The sequence below is a fragment of the Nilaparvata lugens genome, unplaced genomic scaffold (genome assembly GCF_014356525.2).
Source record: "Nilaparvata lugens isolate BPH unplaced genomic scaffold, ASM1435652v1 scaffold2501, whole genome shotgun sequence".
Classification (NCBI taxonomy): Eukaryota; Metazoa; Arthropoda; class Insecta; order Hemiptera; family Delphacidae; genus Nilaparvata; species Nilaparvata lugens.
Window position 1 is genome coordinate 27,182 of NW_024090312.1, and position 18,509 is coordinate 45,690.

General features: G+C 34.2%; 1 protein-coding gene across 1 annotated transcript; it reads left to right on the forward strand.

Annotated features, from left to right (window-relative positions):
* Positions 1-380: 380 nt before the first annotated feature.
* Positions 381-16,453, forward strand: LOC120355528 (zinc finger RNA-binding protein-like). The gene is made up of 4 exons (XM_039444003.1): positions 381-538; positions 6,461-6,627; positions 13,203-13,361; positions 16,044-16,453. The coding sequence occupies exons 1-4, from the start codon at positions 489-491 to the stop codon at positions 16,265-16,267; spliced, it is 600 nt and encodes a 199-aa protein (XP_039299937.1). The 5' UTR covers positions 381-488; the 3' UTR covers positions 16,268-16,453.
* Positions 16,454-18,509: the final 2,056 nt, after the last annotated feature.

An 18,509-nucleotide genomic window follows, 5' to 3' on the forward strand; every position in this document is an offset into this window, starting at 1 on the left:
TTTTTGAATGCCGAGGCATATGTGGAACGCGTCCACAAGGACGTACAATGGATGCCAAGGCATGTGTCCATACGATTGTTCGCGCGAATCTGTACGTACGTGTGTACCATCTTCAATGGCAAGTAAATGTTAACAATTGATTTCCGGTTGGCATTTATATTTTATTTCTCGTATTCAATATTGACCGTTTTCATCCTTGTTAATTAATAATGATCAGTTATATTCTATTCGTTCAAGAAATATATATTTGAATCATTTAATGATGAAATTTCATAATCCAGATTGGATATTTTGTTGTATTATCATATTCTTATATTGTAAAAGAGTGGTTTGGCAACATTGCAGAGCTAGAAAAGGATAGGGCTAACTGTTTTGTGGAATGATGGACAGGGATAGCAGCATCAAGCGAAAGCTGCCATTAAACGTCAGAGTAGACCTTCTATTATAGAACATCGGCCATCTTTTCAGTTCTACATACACTGTGAACTATGGCAGCCAATAACTATTTTGGTTTTACACATAGTGGAACTCAATATGCGTAAGTGGTATTTATTTGATTCATTGATATCAGTTTATTTATAATTAATTTTATTCTCAATTAATATTACCAATAAATGGAAATTATTGTGTAGGACTCAGATCAGAAAGATACTGCCGGCTTGGCTTGGCGTGGCTTTTTTGAGCAGGGTTTTGTTTTTTGAATGGTTTTTATTTACTTTAATTTATCTGGAATATACTACTAATGTTCTTAATCTATTATTCAATGACCTGCATGAGTATTCAAACAATCAAGATACGTTTTATTTTAAAAAATTTCACGTGATTTTGCATTTTCTTTGTTTAGGTTGATCCTAAATTTAGTCTAATTCAATTAGCTTTCTGTTGCGTTTAATAGCCTTTAACGTTTTTAAGATTAGTGTACTATGCCTATTTTAGGGTGAAATCATGAGAGTTTGATTAATAATTATCTCTGGTAGTACAGTAGATCGCTCAGTTCCCATTTCCTCAATGGTTGCTTTTATAATTTATGTTCAGAAGAAAAAAGTAATAACATTCAATAAATTTGGTTACATTTCCCATCAATGCAGGTTTTATCAATAGGCCTTGTACATCACAAGATGTCAAACATAGCTGTTCTTTAAATGTAAGGCTACTACTCAAATGTAAAATGCTAGGTTAGGTTTTTGCTTTTTTAAGTGGCAATATTTTCATATTATTTGAAATGTAGTGTGCAGAAACCATTATATATAAGCATAATAGTATTAAATTCAATATTTTTAATGTCGATAATACTCACGCTACATACGGAACATTAGACCTACCCATAAATTGCAAATAGCAATAGCCTACATTCAATAAATTGAAATGATTCAAGTCATAGAAAACAAAAATCAAAACGTTGGTCTTAGTTTTGCAGGTCAGGGATTGATACATTAAAAAGTTATCTATGCAATTGTTTACTATTCAATATCACTAAGACCCTGGAGATAAGCTATTAACCTCTATAGTATAGCCCAGTCAATGAAGGTCCAAAAAAGCAGTTTCGATCCAAAAATTAAATAAAAGCTGAATTTCCCACCATCGATAGAACCCTCCCAGAGGGTCATTCTCCCTAAAGTCCCAAAAATCCCCTTGGAGCTTTCCGCCCCAACCCCCTAAAACATGAAAAATGCTGGTAAACACGGGAAATCAATTATCTCTGTAACCATTGATCGGAAACAGTTCTATTATATGCCATTCGATTTTTTACATTATGAACTACAATATTAGTTATATTCATTTTTTCAATAAAATTAACAGTTTTCTTGATAAAATAATATATATGTAAAAATTGAGGGGGTTTGTGATTTGATATTTTGTTTTCTCCGATTAACCTCGAAACAAGTAGTTCTAAAGAAAAATGAGCCAAATAATTAATGTAGCCACTCTCATTGCAAATCCATTGATGTATATTGTTATACGTATTTGCGATTCAATTGACGCTGTGGAAGGGGAAACAGTCGACGCGGAACGGCGCGGCTGACTCTCTTAGCCATAGTAAACAGCAAACTGGAAATCAATTATCTCTGTAACCATTAATCGGAAAAACTCTATCATATGTCATTCGATTCGTTACATTATGGACTAAAATATTAGTCGTATTCATTTCCTCAATAAATCAAACAGTTTCCTTGATAAAATAATATATACGTAAAAATTTAGGGGTTTTTCGGTTTGATTTTTGTTTTCTCCGATTAACTTCGAAGCAAATAATCTAAAGAAAATTAGACAAATAATTAATGTAGCCACATTCATTGCGAATCCATTGATTTATATTGTTATTCATTTGCGATTCGATTTGACGCTGTGGAAGGGGAACAGTCGATGCGGTATGGCGTGGCTGACTCTTTTCACCATAGTGAACAGTAAAATACAGTAGTAGGCCTACTGCTTTCTAAGTTGCATCTTATTCACACTATGGCGCTCGAAACAATCAATATTTTCTATTGTTTTGATATGCGATGAAACTAATTTTTCACATTTTAATTCTCTAAATCATTTTGTTGTTATAGATCTGCTAAATCATGAATTCTATGACAGACAAAGATATTGTTTGCAACCGATAAAATATTCATACTATTACATAATATAATACATATTTAAAATATGTGTGTATGATCATAATTATATGCTAAAATTTATCATAAGTTATGTCAAAAACTGAGATAAATCATAGATTACAATAGTGTTAACAGTGGCAATTTCCTGAAAAATCATAGCGTGCAGTGTTTGCTGTTTTCTACAGTGTTAATATTCTTCAGGCCAGGTTGATAATATACCTTCAGTTGAGCCAAATATATATGACGGCTGAGGCATAAAAAAATTATACATTGGGCTTGTTGAGTCGAAACTTTCTATGATTCTCTCTGTAAAGTAGCTTATCTTCCGTTCTTACTAGTAGAATTTAGATTATTTAGACAGTCCAATATGAAAATTCAGTAGATTCTAAAGATGAAAGCCATGCAAACATACAATTCAAGGAAGAGTAAGCATGCATAAAAGGTAGGAAAATCATGAAAGTGTTTCACATTTAACCACAAAGTACCCTACCGTATAAGATTAATTGAAAGACGATTCATACTCTTCTATTATTTTGTTAACATATCGATGTTTCACCTCCACTCGCATCTTGTCATTCACTATACAAGGTTGGCAGAAGCTTTTCTTTATGTCGATTAATGTTGATTGAAATTGATTTTGATTAAGGCACCAAAAGAATAGATCATTTTCTATTTGAAGCATTCAAATTGAATCTATCGAACATGATTTCTTATGACTTAAGTCCAATATTAAATTAATCGATGTTTACTTTCATTGTATCGCTTTGTATCAATGTTACTTGCACTGTTTGCAATTCATCACTATTCTCTCAAGAATTATACATTGATTTTTGTGATTATAGAGATCAACTACTTTATTCTGAATCAGGATAAGGATAAATAGGGAAATTGTGAGATGGGGATAACATCCATAGTTACATAGCATCAATTTGAAAGCTCTGATAATAATGATTTGAACGGAACTGCGATTCTGGCTTGGTATTGCCTCTTCATGTTCAGTGAGAATAGTAAGCTTCAGAATAATTCGTTCTCACTATATGTGATAATATTTGGTAACATTTGTTAATATTTGAACCGAATGTGCAACAAATTAATCTACTTTCAGCTTGAAAATTTTTTGTTCACGTGATCTGATGATATTCATTCCATTATCAAGTGTTTAAATTATAAAGAGTCATGAAACAAGTTAAAACACAAGAAAAGCTACGAAAATAAATTTTGAATCTTCATTTTTCACAAAATAAGGATGAGAAGAAGGAGTCGGACACATAATATATCATGAAACTTCGTTGAAAAACATCAATAGGCCTATCTTAAACTAGAGTTATCAATTGTGTTACCTCTGACTCGTATGGAGAAGGCACACTTCAAATTAATATAATAAATTCTGTGAGAAAACAACGAAATCCTGATTTTTATCATGAGCATGTTTGAATCATGAAATTGTAATATTTTTTAAGAGTATTGAAAAGTGAAAATCTATATACAGCGCATGTCAAAACAATAGACAAAATTGATTGTTTCGAGCAACATACTGTAAATGAGATGCAATGTAGACAGCAGTATTATTCTGTTTACTATGGTGAAGGGAGTCAGCCGCGTCGGCTGTTTCCCCTTCCACACCGTCAACTTGAATCGCAAATACATAACAATATACATCAATGGATTCGCAATGAATGTGGCTACAATAATTATTCGTCACATTGTTCTTTAAAACTACTTGCTTCGAAGTTAATCGGAGAAAACAAAAAAATCAAATAGAAAAACCCCTAAATTTTTACATTATATTATTTTATTAAGGAAACTGTTCGATTTATTGAGGAAATGAATTAGACTAATATTATAGTCCTTAATTTAACGAAACGAATGGCACATGATAGATTTTTTTCCGATTAATGGTTACAGAGATATTGATTTCCAGTTTGCTGTTTACTATGGCTAAGAGAGTCAGCCGCGCCGTTCCGCGTCGACTGTTTCCCCTTCCACGCAAAACCCAGGAAACAACATGCACTCTTGTTCGGGAGCAGCTTGACGATCTCACAGAAGTAAAGCTACTGGGTTTTACACTGGATGCTAAACTTGGCTGGAGTAGCCACATTGATAACATCTGTAGGAAACTAGCCAGAGTGATGTACCTACTGAGACGTCTGAAGCCATTAATCTCCAGGAAGCATCTGGTGGAGGTGTATTTTGCTATGTTTCATAGCCATATCAACTATGGACTTCAGTTATGGGGGCACGCTCCAGGCTGTAAAGATGTACTGCTCCAGCAGAAGAAGGCTCTAAGGATCCTAGATTCAGCGGGATACTTGGACCACTGCCGACCCATCTTTATCAAGCTGAGAAAACTCACGGTATACAATCAATATATCTGGCTCTCCCTGTTGCACGCAAGGGATAATTTCCACTTGCTCATAAGAAGAGAAGACAGACACTCCTACAACACCAGAGGAAAAGCGAAAATAGACATCCCTTTCTGCAGGCTGAGTAAGAAGAAGGATTGTTTCCCAATACTAGCCCTGAGGATTTACAACGCCTTACCTGACAGTGTGAAGAACTTGGACGACAGGAGCTTCAGAACAAAAATCAAAAACTGGTTAATAGAGTCTCCATTCTATTCAGTGGAGGAATACTTTGAGGCCACTAGAAACATCAGCTAACGTCGAGTGATAATTATTGTAATGCATACAGGCAAGGCCATCTTGTAAAAGTTTAAATATTACTATTCTTAAATGTTTTTTATATGTTTGACTAAGTTTATAAACGTAAATAAGTGTTTATTACGGACATAGTTATATGTCAACTCTACGACAAGGACCAAGTCAGGTCCACTTTCTGACACAGTCAATCCAGTTATCTGGTCATGACTAAGGAGAGAATTATGAAGTAAGTAAGTATGAAGTAATTCTATAGCAAGTATATAATGTTATAGTGTAATTTATGTACGGGCATATTAATATAGCCTTATAGTAACTATACTAATAAATTTCCGGACGTTTATGACACTATTTCCTTAGATAAGACGTTGATTTTGATTTTTTCCTTTGATTAAATCCGTACAAGGTACATTTTTCCAAATGACCAAAGGTATTTTAAAAACAAGATCACCCTACTTGCCATGTTAGATTAGATTCAATTCTTTCTTGCAAGGAAAACTTGACATTTGGCAAGCTGTTCAACTTCCATTAGTGCCAGTATTTCAAGAAATTGTCAAAATGAATACTTGACGAACTGAGACGATGTCTTGAAACTTGAACTGGATGGCTCATTTGTTTCAGTATCTCAAGAAATTGTCAAGATGAATACTTGACGAGCTGAGACGATTCCATGAAACTTGTATTGTTTCAGTATCTAAAAATTGTCAAAATGAATAATTGAGCTGAAACGATGCCGTGTAACTTAAACTGATTGGCTAATTTTGTTAGTATCTCAAGAAGTGGTGAAAATATTTAGGCTAGGCGCAAACCAAAATTAGTCAAGACAAGGCAATACACCTTTGTCACAATATTTCACATGGTTGCTTATGACGCAACTCACACTGATTATTCATTGCAATTAGACATGTCTTCATAAGAAACATTTAGAATTCGAATAAGAAGTTCTTATAACTTCAAAAGAAGTATTAACTATTTTTTATCTTACTGAACTGTGTGGTTTTGTTTTTCTTATTGATTCGGATTGTAAATATTATGAGTTTGAATAAATGAAATTTGAATTAGAAACTATGTGAAGTATTATGACTGAACGTGTCTAATCATGTCTTGTCCTGACTAACTGTCAAGCCTAACAGTAGCCTTACGTGATGAACTGAGACCGTGCCAAATATTGTAATAATTTAGCGTTTGATTTGGTGGTTGCAGTCCAACGGGGGCGACTCCGTACCAGACAACGCAGCCGGGCTATGCGGCGATGGCCCCTTCTGCGGCTGCGGCGAGTTACCCACAGCGTGCGGCTCCAGCTGCTGCATACGAGACCGCATATCCTGCGGCTGCGGCCGCTTCACACGCTCAGTCTGCGCCCTATGCCGGTCAGTCATAGTATAAGTCCATCCTTAAGAAAGACTCGAATTACTGACATCTCTTCACAGTGCAACAATTTGTTTGGTCTGATGTTTATACAATCATGTTCTGACCTGAATTTGGATTTTGATTATTGAAACATAATGAAAATTAAGTTAACATGAATCATTGAAAGATGAAATAAGAAAATATAAATTAAGTTTGAAGTCAGTAAAATTGTAAAGAAGAATGAATTATAAAATATCGTTTATGAACCGCACAAAATAACAATTTAAAATTGGAATATAATATCTTTGTTACAATTTATTAAAAGATCACTGAATCGAGAGAGAAATTTTATCTTTACCGGGAGCCGAGAGACGTTTTAAACAAAAATGCGCGTGCAAGAATGAAGCAGACCGAATTACAGTAGCCATCTAACAACCGAAGCTCAACCCAACTGAATAAATATCACATTATCTGATCCAGTGGAAACTAATATTGATACGTTTCTCCCTGCGATTTTGATATAGCCTAATTATGATTGTCAATAAATGGAACAAATAAATAACGTATAAATATGCACTATCACTAGAAATATAATATCGATGACATTATTCATCTTTTTCCTTTAGAACTACTCTTGAATATTTGACCGAAGCGAAGCTGAGGTCTTAGTTTCGACTCGATCGGCTTTTGTCTGTTCGTTTGTACCGCAGTTACGGTCGCAGTTATTATCCGATTTGGATAAAATTTGGTATGCAAGCTCTTTGAAACAAGGCGCAGAAACGTATGTGTAACGATTTTTGATAAGACCTGTTTTTTTGTAATTTAAAAAACCGCAGACCAACTCCATCCTGGAAGTACTTTTTGTTATCTAGCGTCTTTGAAGATAAAGCAATTCATGTTTCTACTTTTTCACCTTCAGTATCAACAACTCACGGTAGTGTAGAGAGCTGGAGCGTTGGATCTCGCACTGTGGAACCCAGGTTCGAACTCGTTTCGACCAGATTTTTTTTGCAAACGATACTTTGTTTTATCTTATTCTAATAATATAAATCATTATAAAATAGATTATTATGATAATATTAGAATTATTATTAAATTGATTTATCAAATTAATTGATGAATTATTAAAAAAACTTTTTTGTATTGGAGTCCAATACTACAGTTGTAGAAAAAATGTGTAGGTGATTCCAGCGATAAAGTCGAGTTTTACGCTCTCAATACATAAATAACTATTACTGTCTATGTCACAGATAAGTCAACTACTTTTATCATCATAAAAATTAATCAACTAATAAATAAACAACTATTTAGTTGTAGACAATTTAACATCATAAACATTTCTTCAATCTCCAACTTCTTTTATTCATAACTATCAGTTATTATTTTAGTTATTTTTAACTGAATTTTCAGTTTCTCAGGTACAAAATATTATTGGATTATATGCATTTTTTGTGAATTTTTGTGTCGCTCTACAGTGTCAATTTTTTTGTTTTCCTTTTGGTATGAGATCGGAAACTGATTTGTGAGCATTAACTTTCTGCATAGGCATATAACAAGCTATAACATTGAATCAGAACATCCTAAATATTTAGTATTTAGGAGGTCCTGATTGAATCCACTTTTCAGGAAAAACATCATTAGCAACCTCCTGTCATTGTCACCAGCAAACCCATCTTATTTAGAATAATTTTCCGTCACACCATCGTCTGTGAGACGATTCATCGTCTAATTTGCCTACTGCATATTCCATTTTTCCGTCAGTTGACCGATTTCTTATAATTAATTATTAGAAAAGTTGTAATATATGTTAATATTGTAAATATGGAGACGATATAAAGGTACCTCCTTGATAAGTCCGGTGTCTCTGGAAATAGTGTCTCTAGCACTTTCAATGGAGAAAATAATAGATGACATGGCTAAATCTTCACAATATACTGTACTTACTGTACTGGCCCTTCTCATTAGATTGAAAGTTGTATTCATGAGCGAGGTCTACTGTTCGCAGAACTACTAGTATAAAAATAGAAATATAAGTACCCTTTTTAAAATTGTTTACTCACAACATGCTTTGGCTATATGATGCCATTATCAAGTGATTGGATAATAAATAAAATGACATTAAATAAATACTATTGCAAGCTTCTTCTATGTTTGAATGTACAAACATATAATCAAAAATAAGAAGTTTGTGATAGGAATTATTTAAATATTATTTTATTTATTTTCCAATCAGTTGATAATGGCATCATCATATAGCCGAAACATTTTGTGAGTAAACAATTTTATAAAGGGTACTTAGATTTATATTTTTATATTCAAGAGTAGTCCTAAGGGAAAAAAGAAAAATAATGTATTACATCGATATTATATTTCTAGTGATAGTGCAATACGTCGTGGAACCACTATGAAAAATAATATTAGATTGATTGGTGCTCTTTTTTAAATTGGTTTGTAAATTTTGAAAATATATAGCTTCCAATAAATTTATTGAAAACTACGTAGATTGGTGAGTTGGTTGTTTTTATTCATCATGGTCCTCCCATTGTTGATTTGTTCTATAGGCCTAACAATTTCTATTATTGATGATATTTTGGCTATGATGACACAACTCAGCTCGCTTCGATGCTAGATGATGAAACCTTTGTTCCCTATTTATGTTGCTCTGAGCTAATATATTCATTCAAAAAATAGTACAATAGCAGAAAAATCAATATCTTATATCATAAATCAAATAACCTCCTACTGAAATATTGAAATTATATAGCATAATGATAAGTTTCTTTTATGAATGAATGAATAAAAAAATAACGCCCCGAGGACTAGCCTGTGTGGGGTGGTATGCATAGATCCTAAAACTAGTTGGTTGTTTTTATTCATCATGGTCCTCCCATTGTTGATTTCTTCTATAACAATTTCTATTATTGAAGGTATTTTGGCTATGATGACACAACTCAGCTCGCTTCGATGCTAGATGATGAAAACCATTGTTCCCTATTTAAGTTGTTCTGAGCCGAAAACACTATTTGCTTTCCTCCTCTTATACACATTCATGAGGAAATGAAAGGTGGAAAATTCTTTTGAATCACTTCACAATGAAGCAATATTATTGAAAAACAGGTGCAACCCGTCCTCTGCCAAGGTCTTTGTAAGACACAAACCAATAGATTGAATTATCCTATAATATTAAGCGAGCAATTTCTGTTTATTTATGTCTGTATGTCACTGGATCTCGAAAACGGCTCTAACGATTACGATTCTCACGAAATTTGGAAAAAAGTAGGCTTATAATTTAAAAATTCAATTGTACTAGGTCTCATCCCTGAGATAATTCGCTGAAGGATATAAACCATTAATATATCATCATTTCCTCTTTCGTTATACATTTTCTATGCTTTTGTACTCCAGAGCGAAGCTCAGTCCCCCAATATTATAGTGTTATATAGTTCCATAGGGAAAAAAAGTATTTTCCTATCTAGTTTACAATGGAGGAATCGTTTTTTAAAAAAAATGTTCAATGTATTTTTCTCGGGCCACTCCCGTGTTTCTGATGGACACATTAAATTCGTCGGTCCCGGCTGCCTAAAAAGCAGTCGTTGGGTCATGTCAGTGGCATTATAGATATGTTTATCATTTATAGGTCATGTCTGTTGGCTCATAGATAATAAATAAATTGAATTTGAAAATGTACTTAATCGATATTATATTTCTAGTGATAGTGCAATATGCCGTGGAACAACTATGAAAAATAATATTCGATAGTTGATGTTTGGTGCTCTTTATTGGTTTGTAGATTTTGTAATTGTTAATTTTGCATAAATTTGTTAGCCGAAACATGTTGTGACTAAACAATTTTATAAAGGGTACTTATATTTATATTTTTATATTCAAGAGTAATCCTAAGGGAAAAAAGAAAAATAATAATAGAAAGAAAAATAAAAATCTCAGTACCCTTTTTGAATTATTTAATCATGTTTCGGACATTGATACCATTTTCAAGTGATATGAAGTAAATAAATAAATACTGCTGGAAGATAATGGCATCAATGTCCGAAACATGTTGTGATTAAATAATTCAAAAAGGGTACTGAGATTTTTATTTATCTTTCTATTTTTATTACAAGTAGCCCTATACAGAAAAGAGATAAAGAAAAATAATGTATTACATCAATATTATATTTCTAGTGATAGTGCAATACGTCGTGGAACCACTATGAAAAATAATATTCGATTCAATTGATGGTGCTCCTTTCTTTATTGGTTTGTAAATTTTGAAAATATATAGTTTTCCATAAATTTGTTGGCTGTGATGACACAACTCAGCTCGCTTCGATACTAAATGATGAAACCTTTGTTCCCTATTTATATTGTTCTGAGCCAATAACACTGATTGCTTTCCTCCTGTTATACACAAATCTTGAGGAAATAAAAAGTGGAAAAATGTCAGGAATCACTTTACAATGAAGCAATATTATTGACAAACAAGCACCATAGAGAAACAATAGCGTAAGTAGATATCCCATGGTATAGGGCGTCTATGTCGCAACTTTTACTGTTATCTCAAGTTGGTCACTGTCGATTATTGTCGATTTTTACTGTTTTGAGCGGGTAAGAGTGTATGAACGGCGCACAGTATGAGAGACTACCAGCGACATAAAGCTTCACATGAAAGAACTACGTGGACTATCAGCTTGAGATAACAGCAAAAGTTGCGACATAAACGCCCTATACCATGGGATATCTACTTGATATGCTATTGTTTCTCTATGTAGGCACTATCAATAGACAAATAATATCGATGTAACACATTATTTTTTATTGACAATCATAATTAATAATTATATCAAAATCGTTGTGAGAAGAATCTCAATAATAGTTTACACTGAATCAGGTAATGTGATATTTATTCGCGTTCACCTACATTATACGCGTTTATCGAAACATAGTGTCCGAAACACTCAAATAGCATTTTGTAATAAAAAAACAATCGACCAATTTCTGCTTTGCTTTCATAGAAGTCTGAAATAATTTTATCCGTCGCGATTTGGTTCTAATTAATGAGTATTCAACCGAACAAACTGCTGACTTTATTTTTCTACACTACACTAAACGGGTACATAACCTATCGCTCTCACACTACTGTGTTTTTTATTTAATCCAATTTTTGGTGTTCCGGCCTTGCCTCTGGTTGTGTGGTGTACCGATTATTAAGGCTCTACTGATATAAAATTTTCATTATGATATATTTGATATTTTGTCACTTCTTTTTGTAGTTTATTTATAATTTTTTGTTCATTACTGTATTATAATAATTTTTTATAGATACACAGATACTTTTCTCTATTGAAGTAAAATATTAATTATCCAGTACTCTTTCATATTTTGTTGATGTATAACATGTTATTTATTATAGTAAATTATATTTTTCAATAATTTCATGATGAATTTTCATAATAAAGATAAAATATTTTGTTAATTATTAATTCTACATTCTTGAAAGACGATCTGGCAACAGAGCAAATCGAGAAAGAGATGGCGCTATTCTCTTTGTTGGATGTTAGACAAGGATAGCAATACTTTTGCTAATCAAACACTGCCATTATAACGTGGACCTCACTATATAAAGGAAGATTGACTACTTTTTTATATTTTCTCGAGAATACTTACAGAATACTCGTTGGCAGCGCAAAAACAAATTTTTGGCAACGCAAATATCAATTATAATAATAATTTCTCTGGATGTTGGATGACACATCCAGAGGAGCTTATTCATAAATTCAGGAACACCACGTATTATTGTTTCATAAATTTTCAATAATAAAACAATATTCAAGGTTTTCAAAATGATACCTCACTATATAATATATGTGTCGAGGTTATCGTCAAATTAATACAAATTTATGCCACAACAGATAACACAAAAATTCCAAAAAATTTAAAACTATATTTCTATTACACTAAGCATCACCTAGTACAATGATACTAAACCGAGGTACTATTTTCTACCTATAAATTACCTTATTGAAAAAGAATACTACTTAAATCTAAATCCTACTTACTATTAGTTCCTCACTACTTTGTATCACAATACTGAATAACCAATGTCTAATTTTTCTTTTGAAGCTATTGAAATTTTCCTCTCCTTTGATTTCTAATAGTATTCTATTAGATATTGTAGGCCCTAAATATCCTAGTGATTTTTGCCCAAATGCTGTATTCATTCTTGGTACTTCTTGGTTGTAAAGTTCTCTTATTCTAGTATTATGGCTATGATTTATGATATGGTTCCTATTTTGATGTTTTTTCATTACCCTAATAACAACAATATATACCAATTGTCTAACGCTGAGTACTCTATTCTCTATAAATAATTCTACAGTTGGAAACCAGATTTCCCTGTTTCCCATTATTTTCAAAATGCGTTTTTGAGTTTTAAATGATGGATCTATAAAACTGAAGTTAGCTGCACCCCAAAACTAACAGACCGTACCTTTAAAGAGAAATTATAACTTATCTGTATTATTTTTAGTAAAAATGATTAACTTGAATTGTGAATTTTCCATGAATAAAATGAAATATATTTGATGTTTGGTGACAGTGCAAGCCGGCACGACAGCTCCAAGCACTGGATACGACTATGCCGGGTATGCGGTGGCCCGCACGACCCAGCCGGCCTACGACCAGGTCACGGCCAAGACCTATTACCAGCAGCAAGCCACTGCTACGGCGGCCACCTATGCTAGCACCGACTACACAGGTACCAGGCGGATACACGTTAACGCAACCTCTAGTAATCTCTAGTTAACACTAACTGATGATTTAACGAAAGATTAAAACTGTGTACACACGAGCGTCTGCCTCGGGTGAGCATACGGCTAAGGGCTTGCATTCGCACGTCTGTACACTGTTCGCCGACGTATGTGGGCGAACTGGAACCCTGTCGGTGTTTTGGCGTGCTCAAAGGCGCCTCGGGCGAGCATTGTTTGCACGTGTGAACGCTTTATTGCCGTATGAGCGATGATGACACAACTCAGCTCGCTTCGATACTAAATGATGAAACCTTTGTTCCCTATTTATGTTGTTCTGAGCCAATTATTAATTTGAAAAATAGTACAATACAGAAAAATCAATATCTTATCATAAAAAATAACTTTAAATTAAATATAATGGTAAGGTTTTTTTAGATGAATGAAAAAAACACCCTGAGGACTAGCCTATGTGGTGTGGTATGCATAAATCTTGAAACTAGAGTTGAAAACTACATAGATGGGTGAGTTGGTTGTTTTTATTCATCATGGTCCTCCCATTGTTGATTTCTTCTATAACATTAATTTCTATTATTGATGGTATTCTGGCTATGATGACACAACTCAGCTCGCTTCGATGCTAAATGATGAAACCTTTGTTCCCTATTTATGTTGTTCTGAGCCAATAACACTAATTTCTTTCCTCCTCTTATACACATTCATGAGGAAATGAAAGGTGGAAAAATCTTGGGAATCACTCACTTTACAATACAGCAATATATTATTCATTATTGACTTCAATTCATATACTGGTCCAAAGATTTGGTTATGTTTCATTCACTTTTGAATTTGAGTCCAATTTTCAGTGCAAACAAGGAATTTTGGATTTAGATTGTTATGGGTTATTAAGATTTGTCTAGGATTTCGTAATATTATGTTCTTCGCCGTGTATTGTGGAATGTAATGTGTTGAATAGAACATTGTTTATCTTAAACATGTTTCATTGTAATAAGGTGCGTACAGACTTTCGCTCTGCTCCGCAAACTAACGTCACTTGAGCAGATCGATAGATGATCGCAGGTTGAGCAAGAGCGGAACGCAATAGAGTGTGTAACAGAGCTCGAGCTTGGCAAGTTCCTAGAGCGAACTAACCAATAGTCACGCATGCGTGGTTAACGTTTTTGTTGGATCAGTTACGATCTCTGTGTTAACATATAAAATTATCAAAATTGATGGGTAAAACCTATCTGGATGGGGGCATGGAACGGTCAAGAGAGAACAATACCCCTCCTTCAACGCTGGTTGAATGGGAAACATTAACTGCCAACCCATGTCAATGCTCAACCAATATCAAACAATAGATCTCTTAATGCCCCCATCCAGATAGGTTTAGCAGCATAAAATATATTTTCAAAACCTACTCCAAAATCCACCACTCTGGTCCGCAACTTACAACTCGACATAATATGTATTGTTTAAAAAATATCAATTAGCACAAGGAAATTAGTTCTTTGATAATTAGAATAGGCTCAAAACTGTGTTCCATAGCGATGGAATTCAACTATTTTTCCAAATTTAATGAGAATGACTTGAAAATTCTGTTTTGAAACAATATGTACATCTTTGATAACCTGATACGAGTTATAAAATCGTTATACTAAAATCATTTATTGCGTGAAACACACCATTCAATTGCAGGGTTTTTGGTTTCTACCACACGACGAACATAATATCCTTTGATTAGCAATTCGATTGTACATAAATAAAAACTGGTATATGCTTTCACGGTTTAGATCTTTGTCGCATCTTGATAAGCTCTGCAGGAACTCCATGTTACACCGAAAGCTACAGAGTACAGACTGTCTGTACTTTGATGGACCTGAATTATAACTTTGATGGACCTGTACAGAACACGGAAATGGGAATCCCGCAGTAAAAGTCTAAGTGTGGAATAACGTCACTAAACTTAACAGGATGGGGGCATACGCTTCATTGCTCAAGGGTCGAAAATGTGCTAAATCTACCTGCCAAAGGGTCTCGCAGTTGTATTGTTCTAGCTTGACCGTCCCATGCCCCCATCCATTACATAAACCTAATTAATGGGTTTCTACCTGTTGTCTCCAATAATGTATTATTATTTTTATTCGTCCAATTTACCACCCACGGAAGGGGTATTTGGATATGTCGATAATATGTATTCAAATCAAGCCATATTTCAATTATTTTAGATAGCAAAATTACATAGAAATATGTATATAATAATACTGAGCAGCCTAACCCATCTCTTAGTGTGCTTCAAATTCATCAATTGAGTATGCACAAATGCTCAAAAGCTGCTCCTTCACAATACTCTGAATTTACGTCCTGTATTTTCTCTTATGTTTGCTGGCAATTTATTGTACAGTATAAGCCAGTAAATAAATATTTCATTTTTCTTATAAAGCCAGTTACACACACACATAGATTATGGACGTTAGAATTTTTCCGTCCCTATGAATTCTAGCAGATTGAACGGAACTTGACAAACATCATATGTTTAATCTAATAGAATTTATAAGGACGGTAAAATATCGTACGAATAAAAATCGATGTGTGTGTGCAGGGCTTAACTAGCTAAAAACATAAGTTATGTGTGTTGAACTTGATGAGGTGGACTGATTTATTTATTTTTATTTAATGTGTTTTGTTGTTAGGAAGCGGTGGAGGTGCCAAGCCACCAGTGCCGTACAGTGGCGGTAGCTATGCGGGGGCGGGACGCGGTGGAGCCGCCTCACAGAAGCCGGCAGCGGTTTATGTGGCGGCCGGAAACAGTCAGCCGCCCAACGGCGCGGCCACCCAAGGCGCCTATGCTGCCACCGCTTACGGCCAGCAACAGCAGTCTCAGCAGTCGGCAAAAGTCAGTACTTATTCACGATAATTCCAGAATCACATGTTTTTAGTATAAGGCAGGAAAAGATGTGTACTATGATTGTATAGTGTAGGCCTATAGTGTATTGTATGCTTAGTTTAAGGCAGAAAAATATAGTGTACTATGATTGTATAGTGTAGCCTATTTTAATATAATAAAATGGTACATATTTAACGCCCGTACTCGATACGGTAAAAATAGCTATTGGTGTCCTCTCTAATATGGTTCCCGAAAACTTTTTCTCAAACCTTCCTGATCAGAAATTAAAAAAAAATTCAATCTTCAATTGGATCAAATTGTCAAGAGACGTTTTCGGCAATATAAGATGATAGCTTTTTCTTCTAATATCAATTTAATATTAAACTAATATTCCCCACTAATAATTTCTTTACAGTGTTGTTATAATCTAATAAATAAATATATGTTTGTAGTAGACATTGTGCTTGTGCTACTCCTCTGTGTTTTTTCCTCTTTCTTACCAACTTACAATTTTGTGAGTCTTTGTTCTATTTTTATACGTTGTTTCATAATTTAGTTATATCCGTGCTTATTTTAATCTTTATCTTCATCTTCATCTTACTATTATTACTACTCTTTTGTGATTGATACTTTTGATACACTTATTATGGTGTTATGCGATTGTATGTATGCAATTGTACAAGGAACAAATGAATTTGATTTGATTTGTCCTGGTCTCTTTTTATGAGTCTTGAAAAGACAAGTAGGTTATTACCATAGAGAAAAGATAGCAGAACAAGTTATCCCATGGTATAGGTTGTTTATGATCCAAAATTTCAAATCCATTTTATGTTAACTTGAGCCGATTACTGACGGCCAATTACTGTTTTGGTCGGGTAAGTACGGCACACAATGAGAGCTTAAAAACATTTAATTTACTAGGACTATCGGCTTGAGTTTGGTATATAAACTATCCTATATCATGGGATATCTTCTTATGCTATATTTCTCTATTCTAATACTTATTGCCTTTTCATGGACCATAGAAGAAGGCCAGGACACTAATAGCTATTTTGGTCGTATCGAGTACGGGTGTACGGTCGTTGAATTTGTAAAATTGTTATATTAAAATAGGCTATACTATACAATCATAGTACACTATCTTTTTCTGCCTTATACTAAATACAAGGTGGTGAAGAGGAAACGCATGTTTTTCGAACAGCTAGTACTCGGCGACGAGAGGGGGTATTGCCCTTGAACGAATGTTCCATACTATGCCATTTCAGTCGCAATGGAACATTGGAACGTACAACATCGTGTGTTCGCTGTGGAGCAACTTTTTTTAGAAACAATGAATGTAGTCACAGTGCAACGCTTTACCGTTGGACGTCGAGGTGCAGTACTCGATCGAAATACTGTACTCCGATGTGTTGCAGCATTTAGAAGTAGTCCTACTGTTTCTGTAATGAAAAGAAACCGTTCTTCCGAAACTTCCCCGTTCAGTTCGTACTCCGAAAAATGTAGACTGAGTCAGAACGGCAGTTGTTCCTAGACGATAAACTAGACGACATGGTTTCAGGACTGGACGACACTGACTCACTGACGACACTGACTGTCTTTTTTCCGGAGTACGAATTGAACGGGGAAGATCTGGTGGTTTATTCCTCATCACAGAACCAGTAGCCTACTTCTAAACGCTGCAACCCATCGGAGTACAGTATTTCTATCAGGCACTGCACTTCGACGTCCAACGGTAAAGCATTGCACTATGACTACAGATCAATTGTTTCTAAAAAAACTGCTCGACAGCGAACACACGATGTTGTACGTTCCAATGTTCCATAGCGACTGAAATGGCATAGTATGGGCCGTCTGCCAAAATTCGTTCAAGGGCAATACCATCTCTCGTCGCCGAGTAATAGCGGTTCGAAAAACGTGTTTCCTCTGCACCATTTGTATAACATGTTATCTGGTGATCAGCTCAGGCTAGCAGCGAGTGATCAAATCTCGAAACAAAGCGCAATGTTTGTCATTTTACAATCACAAAATCGAAGTCATTATTGGGACAGAATCAATATAATTATTATAAACCCTAAAACTCCCTAATTTTGATAATAAGATAGTCTAAATGAGGTTATGTAAACACTTCTTATAATAATCACAAACATTTTTCAGAAATTACAAAAATGTATATTGCCGTCTGTCCAGACATCTTTCGATAGATCTTGGTATTTCTGTGAAACGGCAGAGTGATTTAAACAATAAATAATTATTTTTGGTTAGTGAAATAATT